The sequence below is a fragment of the Artibeus jamaicensis genome, unplaced genomic scaffold (genome assembly GCF_021234435.1).
Source record: "Artibeus jamaicensis isolate MK-2021 breed Jamaican fruit bat unplaced genomic scaffold, CSHL_Jam_final contig_1128, whole genome shotgun sequence".
NCBI lineage: Eukaryota > Metazoa > Chordata > Mammalia > Chiroptera > Phyllostomidae > Artibeus > Artibeus jamaicensis.
The window spans coordinates 568280-585041 of NW_026521220.1; the positions used below are offsets into that span (position 1 = coordinate 568280).

General features: G+C 40.1%; 1 protein-coding gene across 2 annotated transcripts in view; it reads left to right on the top strand.

The window, feature by feature from the left end:
- SPECC1L (sperm antigen with calponin homology and coiled-coil domains 1 like) overlaps nt 1-16762 on the top strand; it is a 109776-nt gene that overhangs the window by 17007 nt on the left and 76007 nt on the right. For both annotated transcript variants that reach the window (XM_037158727.2, XM_053664494.1), the window contains exons 2-3: nt 8602-8791; nt 16184-16337. In XM_037158727.2, coding sequence (XP_037014622.2) covers nt 8639-8791; nt 16184-16337 — 307 coding nt within the window. In that variant the 5' untranslated portion in view covers nt 8602-8638. The remainder of the gene's footprint in view (nt 1-8601; nt 8792-16183; nt 16338-16762) is intronic.

Here is a 16762-nt window from a genome sequence, read left to right on the forward strand (position 1 = left end):
GAACCCACAACCTTGGTGTACTGGGATGGCATTCTGACCAACCACGCTACCCAGTCGAGGCCATACAATTGAATTTTTGAGCTTCTGAAAAAAAAATCCTAATGTATCCTTCCTCAGCTTATAAACAAGGCTCAGAATAAGCATGACTCGCTCAAGGTCATATAGACAATCAGGCCTGTGACCACAGTCCAGGCTCTTGATTATTGTCCAAATTTACTCCCTACCATATATTTTCAGTATTTCCTCATATATAATTTTCAGTGGGAAAGAACCAGAAGCAAGCTTTGTTTGTTGACATCAGTGAACTGCAATATATAATTTAATATAAGTAGTAAGTAAAAACAACCCTTAGTCATTTCTTATTACATAGTTTCTCTTCCAAAGTGTCTTTTGAGTTGCTGCTTTTATTTTGTAAGGCATTAGTCATACTTGGGGCATGTGTGTAGTGTGTATTTTATAAATTACAGTAGCGTACATTTAAACCGCCTTTACTGTGGCAGCCACCCTACTACGCACTTTAGGTTTATTATTTTATTTCATCCTCTCCATACTCTTTTAAGGTAGGTAGTACTATTACCAGACCATTTTACTCATGAAACTGAGATTTCAGAGAGGTTAAGTGACTTGCCCCCTGGGACACAGACTTGATCAGACATGGTGGGGCAGTCTCCCAGATACTGGTTCTTTAAATAAGCACAGTGGGCGCTGGCCGATGTAGCTCAGTTGGTTGGACATCGTCCTAAAGTCATGGGTTTGGTCCCTAATTGGGGCGCGTGCAGAAGGCAACCAATCAATGTTTGTCTTTCACATCCGTATTTCTCTCCCTCTCTTCCTTCCTTCCCCTCCCTCTAGACTCAATTAAAAAATAATTTAAAAAATAAGCACAGTAGATTTAAAAATATGAATTAAATAGCAGTTAATTTTAAATAGCAATACGTTTTATATAACAGAAGGGGAACATGGTGATTAGAAGGAATTCAAAGGAAAAAGTAGTGACAGCAATCAAGATCCTGGTGAGACGGCAGGAGGGAGGATTGGGGCAACCCCTGCTGTGCCATCCAGGGTTCTGTCCCAGACTGCGCCAGGGCTGATGGTGCTCCTCTGAGAGGGGTGGCTTCAGACCGCCCTTGTGGTTTCCTGGACAAATTATGTTCACTGCTCTGGGTGGATCCTTCTTGATGCAATATAATGACAGTTAAGGTAAATTCTTAAGGTCCTTCTGGCATTATTTCTGAAGCTGGATTGGTATGTGTTCATGGCTGGATGGTTTGGGAGGGCGGAGTTTCTGAATCACTGAAATAAACCATCCCTGACCTTGGATTCTTGGATTGCTGCACCATTTATGTGACAGTTGAGCCTGGTGAAATAACTTCTTCCAGAATGAGTATGTCAGGATTTCTGTTCTTTTTCTTGGTTTACTTTGTACAAACTCTTTAGGTTTTATCAACCCCATTTTACAGGAGAGGAAACAGAGTTGCAAAGGCAGGAAGTGATGGACTGATTTGAGTGATTTGCTCGTGGTCACATAGTTTGTCAAAGCTAGAGCCTGACTTCAGGCTGAGCGCTCTGCTGCTGCCCTGAGCCAGCAGGGAGGCCCCAGTGGGGCCCCACAGAGCCTTGCTGCTTTGTCCAGTGCATGCAACTGTGCTGTCCGTCACGTGGAGAGTGTCCTAAATCAGATTTTCAGAGTTAGAAGGTGCTTTGGAAAATCCTCAGAATCCAACCTCCTTTTATTGCAGGTGAGGACCCTGAGTGAACGAGTAACTTAGACTACACACAGTGCTTGTTTGAGGGAGGTCTGAGGATTTCAAGTTAAAGTCAGAATTTTAAAATATTCAAAGGCTCAGAACTCGAGCTGCATCTCACCAAATGAAAAATGTAACAGATACAGGTATACATTTATGCAGAATATAAGTTACACAATTATGACAAGGAGAAAAGTGGAGGTGTTTACTGTGTAATATCTTCAACATTTCTGTATGTTTGAAAATTTTCATAACATTAGGGGAAAAGTAGAAAAGCAGTTTGTCAGCAGTTTGCGTAAAAAAGAATTGCAAGTATTAGGTAACTATAAACTCGATATGAACCTTTGGTAGCTTCTAGAAAAGCAGGGTTTTTCCTTAGGTTCAGTTCAGAGAAGCTCAGTGTTTATTTCAAGGGTCAGCTATATTGCGGACGTGGGAGGCCAACTGTAATTTACTCAGGTTTTCGATCGTGTGGGATTCGATTGTGTTGGTGCCCCTGACCCTTGTGTTGTTCAGTGGTCAACTGTTTTTACCATGTTTTTTCAGTAGAAATTATTTCCATTTATATATCATTTTCCCACTAGACTGTGAGTTTCTTCGAAGTAGATGTTTTCTATTAATCATCTTTATATGTCCATGTATGTATTTATGTCTTTTGTGACTGACCTCCCAGAGAATTGGTATTTGGCTTGCCATGGCACAAAATGAGTGTTCAGTAAATGTTGACTAAATGATTTACTTCATAACTTTTTAGTCACCAGAAGATTTTTTTTTATCAGTGATGTTGCATATGAGATTTTCTATAAAAAGCCTCTAAGATATTTTTCATTTTTAAGTGTCTTTGGTTTGCTGTTTAAATACTATTTTATGTACTGTATGTAGAAGGTAAGAGATGTCTTTTTCAAAGTTATATTGCCCTGGCTGGTGTAGCTTAGTGGATTGAGCACGGGCCTGTGAAGCAAAGGGTTGCTGGTTTGATTCCCAGTCAGGGCACATGCCGGGGTTGCAGGCCAGTTCCCAGCAGGGGACACGTGAGAGGCAACCACACATTGATGTTTCTCTCCCACTCTTTCTCCTTCCCTTCCCCTCTCTCTAAAAATAAATAAATAAAATATTTTCAAAATAAATAAATTTATATTATATTGATTATGCTACTACAGTTGTCCTGATATTTCCCCCTTTGCCCCGCTCCACCCAGCATCCCCACTCCCTCACGCAGTCAGTCCCCCAGCATTGTTCATGTCCGTGGGTCATGTGTGCAGGTTCTTTGGCTTCTCCATTTCCTATACAGTACTTTACATCTCCATGGCTATTCTGTAACTACTTATTTATACTTCTTAATCACCTCACCTCGTCACCCATTCCTCCACATCCCCTTCCCAACTGGCTGCCATCAAGAGGTTCTCTGTATCTATGATACTGTCTATTCTTATTTGCTTAGTTTGTTTTTAGATTCAATTGTTGATAGGCCTACATTTTTTGACATTTTATTTTTCATAGTTTTGCTCTTTTTCTTAAATAAATTCCTTTAACATTTCATGTAATAATGGTTTGGTGATGATGAACTCCTTTAGTTTTTTCTTGTCTGGGAAGTTCTTTATCTGTCCTTCAATTCTAAATGTATTTTCATTGGTAGAGGGTTCTTGGCTGAAGTCACTGTTTTTCGTGACTTTGAATATTTCTTGCCAGTCCCTTCTAGCCTGCAAAGTTTTTTTGAGAATCAGCTGACAGTCTTATGGGAACTCCCCTGTAGGTAACTAACTTCTTTTCTCTTGCTACTTTTGAGATTCTCTCTTTTAGAAAAACCAAGATGGAGTCATAGGTAGATAGGCTTTGCTCCTTGCATGACCAAAAGAAGGATAACAACCAATTTAAAAAATGAAAAAACAACCAGAACTGCCAGAAAATCAAACTATGGAAGTCCAACAACTAAGGAGTTAATTCATCCAGACTGGTAGGAGGGGCAGAGAGGATGTACAGCACAAGGTGGCAGCTGGTGGACCAGGCAGTCTCACATTCGTGTGCAGATAAACCAGGAGGAACAACTGGGGAGTGAGATAGACTACACAAACCCAGAGTTTCAACGCCTGAAAATAAAGCCTCAGAACCTCTGGCTGTAAAAGTCTATGGAGGTTGCAGTGGCAGAATAAATTGCCAGTCTCTCAGGAGAGTCGGTTGGAGGGGCTCACAGGGTCCTAGAATGTACAGAAGACCACCCATCTGGGAATCAACACCAGTGCAGCCCAGAATGGTGCACTTTACTTGTGGGAAATGGGGGAAGTGACCAAAAGCAGTGTGAGGGCCGAGCAAGTGGCACTGTTCCCTCTCTGACCCCTATCTCACATACAGTGCCACAACACTATAATGTGGGTTGCCCCGTGCTGGCAGATACCTGAGGTTCCTCCCCTTACAATGTTACAGGTGTGCTGAGACAGAGAAATATGGCCCAAATGAAAGAAAGATCAAAACTCCAGAAAAAGAACTAAGCAATGAGGAGATAGCCAACCTATCAGATGTGGAGTTTAAGACACTGGTAATCAGGATGCTCACAGAAATGATTCAGTATGGTCACAAGATAAAGGAAGAAGTGAAGGCTGTGCAAAATGAAATGAAGAAAAATATACAGGGAACCAACAGTGAAGGGAAGGAAACTGGGACTCAAATCAATGATTTGGAACAGAAGGAAGAAATAAACCTTCAACTGAAACAGAATGAAGAAACAAGAATTCCAAAAAATGAGGCTGAGGAACCTCTGGGACAACTTTAAACATTCAAACATCTGAATCATAGGGGTGCCAGAAGGAGAAGAGGAAGAACAAGATATGGAAAACTTATTTGAAAAAATAATGAAGGAAAAATTCTCCAGTCTGGCGAAGGAACTAGACATGCAAGTCCAGGAAGTTGAGAGAGTCCCAAAGAAGCTGGATCCAAAGAGACACACCAAGACACATCATAATTAAATTACCGAAGATTAAAGATAAGGAGAGAATCTTAAAAGCAGCAAGAGAAAAGGAGACAGTTACCTACAAAGGAGTTCCCATAAGCCTATCAGCTGATTTCTCAAGAGAAACTTTACAGTCTAAGAAGGAGCTGATAGAAGTCATTAAAAACAAGGATCTACATCCAAGATTACTCTATCCAGAAAAGCTATAATTTAGAATGGAAGGGCAGAACCAGTGCTTCCCAGACAAGGTAAAGTTAAAGGAGTCCATCATCACCAAGCCCTCATTATATGAAATGTTAGAGGGACTTATCTAAGAAAAAGAAGAAGATCAAAAACTATGAACAGTAAAATGACAACAAACTCACAACTATCCATCATTAACTGAACCTAAAAAAAACTAAGCAAACAACTGGAGCAGGAACAGAATCACAGAAATGGAGATCACACGGAGGGTGGGGGGAAAATGGGAAGGGAAAGGTACAGGAAATAAGAAGGATAAATGGTAAGCACAAAACAGACATGGCGAGGTTAAGAATAGTGGAGGACATGGAGAGGCCAAAAGACTTAAATATATGACCCATGGACATGAGCCAAGGTTGGGGGAATGCTAGAGGGAGAGGGGGATAAAGGAGAGAAAAAAAATGGGACAACTGTCATAGCATAATCCATAAAATATACTTAAAAAGTATATAATAGGTTATCTTTGGATTTTACTTAAGTAGTAAAGGTATATTTTCAAATTAGTTAGTGAAAGGGGGTTTTGTGTTCAGTGGGGGTGAGAAACACTGGTCTCAGAGAGCTCGTGGGATCTAAAGTTGCCAGTTTCCTGCACAGCCTGCATCTCAGCATCTTTAAAATTTTTGGCTGTGCTGCTTTTTCCTCCCAGGTCTCTGAAACCGTAGTCCTCTTTTCTAACTGGGTATTTCACAGTGTTGGCAGGAGTCCTGTTTTGATGTTGTTCATTTTTTTTAATTAACAGCTTTATTGGTATATAATTTGTATTTTGTACAATTCACCCATTTAAAGTGTAAATTCAGTGATTTTTAGTATATTCACAGGATTGTAGAACCATCATCACAATCTAATTTTAAAATGTTTCATCCCCGAAAGAAATCTGTATCCATGTCCCTCTGGCCCCTAGCAGCCAACCCAGATCTACTTTCTATTTTTACAGATTTGCCTGTCCCAGACAACTTGTATAAATGCAATCATTTAATACATGTTCCTTTGTGCCTGGCTTTTTTCATCTGGTACAATGTTTTTAAGGTTCATCTATTTGTATCATGTATCCATATTTTATTCCTTTTTTATGCCTAAATAATATTCCATTGAATGGGTTTACTACATTTCATTTATCCATTCATCAATAGATAGACATTTGGAATTGAAACAAAAAGTTATTTTGTATGCAGAAAGCATATAAACAGAACTATATGGTAATATGTGTCCAATAAGTAACAAATACATGCTAGTAAGTAAAAAATAATTTAAATGTCAACAGAATTCTATGGTAGTTTAATTGGGAGAACTTTATGAGGTCGTTTGGGTTCCTTTTTTTTTTTTTTTTTTTTTGCTGTTGTGGATAATGCTTCTATGGGCATATGTACATAGGTGTTTGTGTGGACAGGCGTTTCCATTTCGCTTACGCATATTGTAGGAGTACAGGAGTGGGTTTGCTGGATCATTAGGGTGACGGAGTTTAACCATTGGAGCAAGTGCCAGGCTGGCCCACAGTGGCCTCACCATTTTGTACTCCCACCAGCAGCAGTGTGAGGGTTCCCATCATTCCGCTGCCTTCTCAACATTTGTTACTGTCTTGTTTTTTTAAGAGTCGTTCTAGTGGGTGAGGACTGGTTGTTCATTAGATTTTACTGTGGGACTGAGACAGAAGCAGGACAGGGACAGTCTACTACATTGTACAGTATGTAGCTCTCATGTAACTTTAAATTTAAATAAATTAAAATTAAATAAAATTCGAAGATTAGTTCCTCAGTCACACTAGCCACAGTTCAAGTGTGCAATAGCTACAAGTGGCTGTTGGCCACTGTATTGGGCAGCAGGTGTACATGTAAAATATTCTGTTACTACAGTGAGTTTCGTTGGAGAGTGCCGGCGTGGAGGTTAATCCGACAGTGCAGAGGAGCAGGCAGAGAACAGCAGGGGTCTGGGTGGTGCTGCAGAAGTGAATGCAGGCGTAGGGTTCGGACAAGAGAAGAATGAACCGTTGAGGAGTGATTTACAGACTATGAAAAAAGAGTAAATAAAAAGGAAAGTGAGAAGTTGAAGAAAAGGTTCTTAGGAATTTGATTTTTCTGCAATACCTTGATTTAGTGGTGGATTCAGTCTAATTCTTCATTTTATAGGTGAGAAAAGCATAGAACTGCTGACTGTCGGGGAATAGTGTAACTGTCCCTCATACCTGCTGTGAGGAGCTGCTTGCCTCTATCTTGGTCGTTTTCGGTGTCCCTAAGAAAGTGTGAGACACAGACGGCAGAGCTGAACTAGAGGATGCACTTGTAGTCAGCAGATTACCTGCATAGAAGAGGAAGTAGAAAGCAAAGGGGTTAAGAGCATCTGGGTAGTTTGACCGCTACTGTGTAGAGCATTTTCTATAAGGAGTGACCAGGAAGTCAGAGGAAGGCTGGAGAAGAGTCTCTGAGGTTTTAGTTGATGTGAGCACCAGTGTTCTTTTGCTGCTCAGCCTTTTCCCTTTGAGGGTAGAGCAGAGCCCCTTTGCTCTGTTTCACCGTTCCGGCCACCAAACCAGTTGGTACAGTTTGTGTTATGTCAGGGCAAGATAAATCTGGAGTGTCAGAGTGCAGTCCAGGTGAAATACTTGTGAAGGCTGTTGGAATGAGCCTCTTCTTTTCAAAAAGAAGTTTCTTTTTATTTTTATTAGTATGTAGATATCTTCATAAAAATAGAGTAAACTTTTTTTGTTTCTCAGATTCATCATACATAAACCTCTTTGCATTCAAAATAGACTTTCATTTTTGTTAGTTGTATCACTCTACCCAAAGCAGTGCGTGGTTTGTCTTTCTAAACATGACATTAACGTACATACTGCTTATCTAGCTCAGTTAATAAAGGTCTGTTTGAGGGTTTATTTGGCTGCAGCTTTGTGTGCTGCCAGTGTTATTCCAAGTCGTGTGAAATCAAGGTCAGTAAGTCCTCACTTGATGTTGTCAGTAGGTTCTTGTAACTGCAATGAAATGATGTAGAACAAAACCAGTTTTACCATAGGCTAGTTGATGTAACGAGAGTTAAGTTTCTATTAATGCTATAATGAAACGATATTATTTGAGGACCTGTTCTAGTATGTACTGCTTGGGTATAAAATTTGTCATATTCCTTATAGGTATATAGAATTTCTTTTTCTTCCCAAGCCAAAAATTGAGACAAATGTTCTAATAAAGAATTTTTATGCTGTCTTGAAAAAGAAAAGATACTCAGAAATATATTTGGATCTTGAATGTTAGGATTTTGGGGATATTCTACTGGCTTGTGTGGGGATATTACAACAAATATTTGTAGTCAGGACGGTGCTGGATAATATGGAAGGTACAGTCACCCCTTGATACCTGCAAAATGGCTAGTTCTTGGGTGCAAGGATGATTATTGCTTCATTAAATGGGAAAGACAATACATAGTTATATTTAGCCAGTTCCATTTGTCATCTAGGATATTCTTTTTACTGACTGAATTAGAATGCACAAAATAGTTAATACTCAAGAAGGAAAAGCCTTGCAGATAGTGTACATTAAAAAGTCTAATATTTTTTCAGCTTTTATTTTCTGTATCTATATTTAGCTTTCGAACATTTTTACTTATCACATGGTAAAATTTTTCAAAAACGGATTTCTCAGGACCTTTCTTTCGGCTTTGTTCTTAGCATATCATTTCTTTCCACAGATTTGCTTGTAAATGTATCACGAAGAGGCAGCCCAGAATGAAGAAAGCAAGCAGGAGTGTTGGCTTAGTGCCTAAAGTGTCTGGGATAAGCAAAACGCAAACAGTAGAAAAAACTAAACCCGAAAACAGTTCTTCAGCATCTGCAGGAGGCAAACTTGTAAAACCTGGAACAGCAGCATCATTGTCAAAGGTATTCATGGGTGACGTGTGACTATGTGATGGATTTTTAGGAGGCGGGGATCTGGATATGATGTGTGATTTATTAAATATGCATTACTTGGTGTTCGCCCTCTACTGGTGCTAGGACCACATAGCCTGTGGTGAGAGGTCAGAACTGGTGTGTGTGGTCTCTCTTTATGAGTGCAACCAAACAGTAAGCGTGTTCATGAAACAGAATCATTCAGTGGCCGTCTTTTGCAAGGCTCTGTGCTGGTGTGAGCTGGAGGGAGCGTCTGCCTTCAAGGAGTTTGGGTAGAAATGGATGGAGGTGAGTCACACACAGAAAAACTAAAACACACGTGAAAAAACCAGATGTCCTGGGAGAGCCGAAAAACAGTGTAAGCATTTTCAAGTAGGAAGATACTGTTTCTAGCCAGAAGGTCGATGGTGGATCTTAAAGGATGACCAGCAGTAATAGTCCTGAGACGTGTAGACAGGGGGTTTTATCTCCCTCCCTCCCCACCCCTTCACGTGCCATAACTGTTATTCTTTTTCTGACAACTGATTCCAGTATTAATTCTGATTAAAATTGGGTGGCACTAATTTTCTTTACACTCTTTTAAAGGCTGGCATAGTTCTCGTGAGTATAGGATTGTGATTCGTTAGATCAGTGGTTTGCAGCCGGTGTGCTGTGCTGTGCTGTGAAAATGTTTAAAACATGCAGTACCCGACTATTCAGTTTGGGGCACTGACCTCTTTTCCCTCAGATTGTCAAATTAATTAAAAAAAAAAAAAGAGCGAGAGCAGCCAGCACAACAATAGCCGTCCAGTATGAATGAATCAAAATTGTATCTATTTTTGTCAGATTGGCAAACAAATATATTTTTTGGTGTGCCACAGAATTTTAGTAATTAGTTTTTGTGGGCCATGAGATGAAAAAGGTTGAAAATCGCTCTCTTAGGTCATGGGCTTCAGGAGCAGACAAGCATGGGTTTCCCATGTGCTTCATAGGGCCATGGTCAGGAGGACATGAGGGGAATGTACGAAAGTGGTTAGTGCGTGTAGCATTTTTATTGGTTCACTCTAGAAACTTCTCATAGCGCAGGATTGACTCCTGAAAGTCAGTCTTCCTGGGTGGGTGGTCTCCGAGTCTGTGTTGGTTTGGATGGCTCCAGGTCAAGTGTAATGTCATTGCACAGAGATTCGTGCATTCTGTTCTTCTTCCAGCCTTTCTCAGCCCAGAATTCATTTGTTTTTTGCTTGTTTGTTTTAGGGATGTGTAGTGTTTGGGTGGAAATTCTGACTTAATGAAGAAAACCTGGAGAGTGTTTCTGTTAGGGAGAACCAGAGCACTGCCTGAAACATGATAAAAGCCTTTTGTCCATGCAGGGCTTTGATAGATTGAGGCTTAATTATTTTTAGAAGTACCTCCCAGGAACAGCTGGTGAGGGACTTCCTTATATGTGTTGAAAGATCTAGCAGGAAATGCTGGTTTTGCTATTACAGGGTTGTCAAAACTGGACCCAGACTACTCCATGGGCTTGGAGATGCCCCCAGATTTTCTCCTTGCTGCTGCCATTATGAGCTGCTGGTGTCATCCTGTGGTCTAAGGGACAGTACCAGGAGTAGACCTTTGCCCTACCCCCGTTAGTCTGCATCAGCATCATGAATTATGTCCTCCGTGGCGGTGCTGCCACTCTTTCATGGGAGATAGCCGACATTCTCTGACCTAACTGGTTACTCAGTTTCTGGGGCTGTCTTTGGAGCAGAGTCCCTGCGTGACCTGTTATTTACGTGACTGGAAGAACAGGTTGAAACACTGGCTCTGGGTTTGCGCTCCTGCCTTCCTTCTCTTGTCTCCGAATCACTGGCAGGCATTGTCTTTGAAGGGTTGGAATGGAGTGTGCGCAGGAGGCGTGTCGGATCTTCTGCGGCTTGGATCGGAGTTGCTAGTAGTTTGGTCTTAACAGTGAGTACTCCTTGCTTGTAAAGCAGAACGGTACACTCACGTGCCAGCACACACCGCCTCTCCATGGCGCCGGCGCTGCCAGGCAGGTTGGGTGAAGTTCTGTGTGTGTGTGTGTGTGTGTGTGTGTGTGTGGTGGGGGAGGGGGGTCATAGAGGGGATGGAGCTGTCGGGGTGCTCAGGAGAAAAGACTCTTGAATAGAAATTGAAGTAAGAAGACACAGAGGGAAGAAGGAAACTGATAACAGAAAAATGGAAAAAAACTGAAGAGACTTGGAGGCCCACACACTTAAGTGTTATTTTATTTTTCTAAGTTTTCATATTTCACTGTGCTTCTCCACCATGCAGGCACCTGCCGCAACTTGAACTCCTGTAACCGATGGAGCACTGATGGTTCAGCCAGGTGAATGAAGCATTTGGTTGGCTTTTAATTATTTAAACCCCGTGCACATGTACTCGTCCTCGCATGGCGATGCCTGTGTGTACCTGTCTGTCACTGTGCAGTGTTCTCATGACACTTTTCATATAGTGGCAGGGTACGGGGATGCGTCTCTTTTTAACTGCTCTCATTTCAGTTACTGTTTGAGGTTGGACCGAGTGGAGCGGTCTGGGAAAGGGTCCTGTGACCCAGAGCGCCTCGCTGCTGACTGGGCTTCACAGATGGTGGGGTGAGGCGCTGCTTCTGTGTCCAGTGAGCTCTGGGCAGTTGTTCCCACTCTTGTCAGTAGCTGTGATGACCGCCGTGGGGCCTTTGCATGCTTAATTCTTTCTTATCGCAGGCAGTGGAAAAGATTATTTTCTGTCTAGAAATGGTTTCATGCCTCCACTTTGCAGGTCTCACGCAGTGCTCTGGTGTTTATGTTCGTCCTGATAGAAGTATTAAACTCGTTCATTGTACTGATGAGAATACTTTTTTCTAAAAATTGATTGATAGGAATTCAGAACCTCCAGTTACTTCAGTTAGAGTCTAAATAATTGATGAGTTTTGACAATTGTTTATGATCATGCCTTTTCAGTATAAAATGAGTTAACATTATGATTGAGTAATCCATATGTGAAACTCAAAAGGTGAAATTTTAAACTAATCTTGTATTTTGAGATGAAGATGCAGACTGTGAAACTTGAATTTTACCTTAAGAAGCATGTATACCTGGTTGTAGTATTTCATTATTTGTGTCTGGAATGTTTTTACTAAATGATCTGTATTTTATGTATGTTATTAAAAAGTGGCTAAAAGTCTATTCATCAGTTTCATTTTTCTGGACTGCTGCTGATAGAGGATGTTTACCTGTGGGGAGTCACATGTATTTATAGAACGGTAAAACAAATAGTAAAAGAACTAGGGACAGATTTCCATAAGCTTGCAGGTAGTTTCATGTAAAAGCCAAGTTGGAAGTGCAGAGTTATTTTTGTTTTGTTCTCACTTTTTTGTTGAAGTATAATATATATCCAGCAAAGTTCACAAAGCATCTGTGTTGAGCTTAGTCAGTCACTGCGAATGGCACATGCTCTGCAGCCACACCCAGTCAGAGCAGAGCAAACCTGCACCTCAGTAGCCTTGTTCCTTTAGTGGAGGAGAGGAGGTAAACCCTCTGGGAGCTAGGCGCACTCGCTGCTTTTGAGTGAATTGTGTCTGAGCCCTCTCGGTGGACAGAGATAGGAAACACACACATTGATAATGTGCATAAATGAGTCACCTTCTGTGTCTGCCACTTTCCATAGATACTAAAACCTCCAAGTTCCCACTGACACTTTCAATTCTGGTTAACACACAAGGTTCACAGTAATCTCTTCCAAAGCCTGGCTGTCATTATCTGTAATACAGTTACCTATTTTTTTTTCAATCCTAGTGTGTATAGAAGATAGAGAATTGTTCACCCATACCACTGCAAAAAACAAATCTACCATCTATTGTTCAATATTTATACTTCCTTTGTCTTTAGCTTGGGAGTTTGGGAATTTATGGTCAGTGTTCTATGTTACAAAAGATGTTTTGTTTGGACACCCCCAGTTGGGTCCAGTTGCTCCTGTTGCGTTTATTTTTAGGGTTCCCCGCCCTGGCTTATTCTGTTTGTTTTGTGTTTATCTCTTTAGAGCATGTGAGTCCTTACGTGGTTCTGTATGTCAGAACCAGATGAGGACGCATGTCAGAGAAGTGCCCTTTTCCCCCCACCACTACTTCTTACTCTTTCTGCACCCTTTACTCTATTTTTCCTGTGTTTCTTTTTGAGCAGATACATGTATATCTTTTATTTCCTCATTCTAACATAAAAGTTGACAGAATTAGATATACTTTCTTCGCACTTTGCTTTTTTTCACTTAATGTGTTCTAGCAGTGTCTCCATACCAGTTTATAGCAGCAGTCTTGCTCATTCTTTTATTTATAGATTTTTTCATTGGGGTGACATTCTTTTTTATATAGATGTTTAATGCTTGATTGTATGGATGTGCTATAGTTGACGCAGCTACTTTCATTTGCAAAGGCATTTTACAGGACAGTACTTTGCAGTCCCAACCGAGACTGCAGTAAGTAACCTCACACATAGGTGTTTTTGTGTTACTGGAGGTGCGCCTTCAGGGTAAGTTCCTGGAAGTGGGATCGCCGGGTAAAGGGTAAGTACAAATGCAGGTCTGTTAGATACTGAGTCCCAAAGACAAGGCTTATTTATGAGTGTGTGAGAATTGATTATATGTTGTCTGTTTTGTTCACTTTTCTGTGTGGTTTTTGGTCTTTTTTTCCCCTTGATTTTTAAGAGTTCTTTGTGTACTTGGAATAGCCCTTCATCTGTGAGATATTGTGCATATAGTCCTCCTAGTTTCTCTTTCTCTTTCTTTTTCTCTTTCTCTGGGTGTCTCTCTTTCTCTTTCTGTGTAACGCATATATATGTATAATGTTTTACTTTGCTTATGATTTTTTTGGCCACACAATAGTGAAAAAATTTTTTTAGATTTCAGTTTTTATTTAATCAAATTCATTAGTCTTTTGCTTTATGATTGAGACTTTTGAATCCTAGCCATTGGAATTTTTGAAAAATGTATCATGACAGAGTGACATTAATTTGTTGTTTCTCTTATTGATACATTCGTTGGTTCATTCTTGTATGTGACCTGACTGGGGATTGAACCCTCAACCTTGGCATATCAGGATGATACTCTAACAAATGAGCTACCCAACCAGCACAGGATTTGTTTTTGAAATGGGATGAAGTAGGGCTCATTTTTATTTTTCTTTCTGAGTAAACGACTGACTTAGCACTACTTAGTGAAAAACCTATTTATTTTTCTATACTGCTTCTTTGGTCATAAGTCAAGTGTCTATGCAGTTCCTTCCTGGATTCGATTCTGTTCCACTGGCTTATTCATGTGCCAGTGCTGTACTTTGCTAGTTGTTTTGGTATCTGTCATAGTTTCTCATTTGGTCTTCTGATTTATGTTTAACTCGCTATTACCCAAAGACTGAACGTAACCAGAGAAGTGTGGCAAGCCACTTTTCACATGACGCTGTAGGGTGGTTTGTAGGCGTGATTATTATGAAAGTTAAGAATATGTAACTTTGCCCTGGCCGTTTGGCTCAGTTGGTTGGAATGTTGTCACGTGCACTAAAAGGGTTGCCGGTTCCATCCCTGGGTGCTTACCTAGGTTGTGGGTTTGGTCCCTGGCCGGGGCGTGTACGGGAGGCCACTGCTCCACGTTTCTCTCTCACATTGATGTTTCTCTCTCTCTCTAAAAATTAATAAATATATCTCGTGAAGATTAAATAAAAAAAGAATATTTGACTTTGGAGGAAGGAAAATTAGTTCAGAGGTCATTTTAACTTTTATTAACAGACTGTAAAAGATAATTTGAAAATATAAGAGTGTGGTGAGTTTATTTACTGACTAACAAGTTGACAGGAAGGAGGTGTAACTTTGGATTTACAGTTTTGGGGGCATCATAGTTAATGACCAATTTAATTAAACTATTCATAATAATATGAATAATCCTTAATAATTAATGTACATCCTCCTTCCTTATTATTGTATATAACCTAGGTTTTTCATAACGTGCAACTCTAAATTGCCAAAGCTTATTTCCGTTTAATTTGTTTAAAATATTAATCCTTTTTCTGCCTCTTTTTAGTAAGACTGATCGACCTGCCTAATGACACTACTACATAATAATCTTCACATATGAATGAAAAGAATAGAATGTACTCCATATAGGACCACTGACATTTAGAAATAGGAGAGATTTTAGAAATTGTTTTTATAGATGAACCATTTTAATTTATGGAAATTAATTCGTTATGATTATTTAAGGGTAAGAAAGGTTCCAGATAGAAAACAACATAAATTAGTTGACTGACTTGTGCCTTTACCTTAGTGACATAAAACCTTTTGGTTTTTTATTGAAGGGTAGTTTTTTATTTTTTTCCAATCGATCTTTAACTCTCTGTGTTCTCTCTCATTTCTAAGAGAAGTAAAAACAGGTTTCTTCCGGGTGTTTGTTTTCTTTTTCTTTCTTTCTCTCTCTTTTTTTTTAATCCCCACCCAAGGACATCATTACTGATTTTAGAGAGAGGAGCAGGAAGAGGGAGAGAAACACTGATGTGGGAGGGAAACATCAATCAGCTGCCTTTCCTACGTGGCCCCTTATCAGGGCCTAAACCTGCAGCCTGGGCATTGTGACCTGACTGGGAATCGAACCTGTGACCTTTTGGTTTGCTTGCAGGACAGTTCAACAAACTGAGCCACATTGTCAGGGCTAGAGTACTTGTTTTCTTTGCGAAATGCTTGTGCTTTTTTGCTCGTCTTTATAAAATATAAATAAATACTACAAATGGTCTTTCTCAAGTAGTGTGAAAATTTAGGCTAACCCTCACTCTAACCATAATATATCTAGTTTTTGTTATACATTACCTAAGCCTTTAAAAAATCTCCTTTTAATTTTGGCATAAATTAGAGTACTAAAAAATTAGATGAGGTAAGAAAAAATGGAGAATTTTTCTGATGCAGGTTATTCAGTGAAGATTATTTCTGATTCTCAGTGATGTTTCTGTCTAGAAATTGCAAGGTGGCATTTCCTGTGGCATAATGGCACTTTCCTGAGACAGCCCATGTGGCATCACTCAAATGGTTGCTGTTCGGAAGTCATGTCCTATGAAGGAATTACAAGGGAGGGTGTCTCCAACTGTCTCTCATCCCTCAATGAGTCTGGCTCATGTGGGAACACAGCAGGCTTCCATAAAACTTTTGATCACGTGTATGATTTCTATATATTGATAAGAAGAGTGATGGTTTGTAAACTAGTCGAGAAGTTCTGTTTCTGTAGCATAGTATGATGCATTGCTTGCCAAATGTAAGAAAATCTTCGTGAACTCTTGAACTCACTGTAAGTCAAGAGCTTTGTTTATTCTCAAAATATTATTTAATCTTGCTTCATCTGGTCAATTTATTTTGATTTTTCTGTTGCTTTCAGACCAAGAGCAGTGATGACCTTTTAGCCGGAATGGCTGGAGGGGCGACAGTGACTAATGGTGTTAAGGGAAAGAAGAGCACCTGCCCTTCCACAGCATCCTCAGCGTCTGCCCCTGCCATGAGCACCGTGGAGAGCAAGTCCAAGATTAGCACAGGTACGCGTGGCTTTCACTCTGAGGGTTAAACCGCCTTTTTGTTGGACGAAGCAGAGGATAGTGGTATAGGGAATTCCATTGAATGATAGGTGTTTTCAGACTTGTACAAAAGTGAACTGATGGGCATATCAGCCTGTGTGCTCATCTGTCCTGTCAGCTACTGGTGGGTCTTAGCTCCCCAACCCCCACCTGTTCTCCTTTACTATTTCAGAGTAAGTACCGGGTGTCCTGTAATTTCCTCCACAGGTACTTCCTTGTCTTTGAAATACAAGGATTGAAAAAAATGTGTAATCAAAATACCATTATCAGTCCTTAAAATAATCATTCCTTTCATTGTAAATTATTTAGTAAGTTTAAATTTCCATCTAATAAATATTGCGAATGTATTTTTTACTGTCTATTTGTTTGAATCAGGATTTATTTAA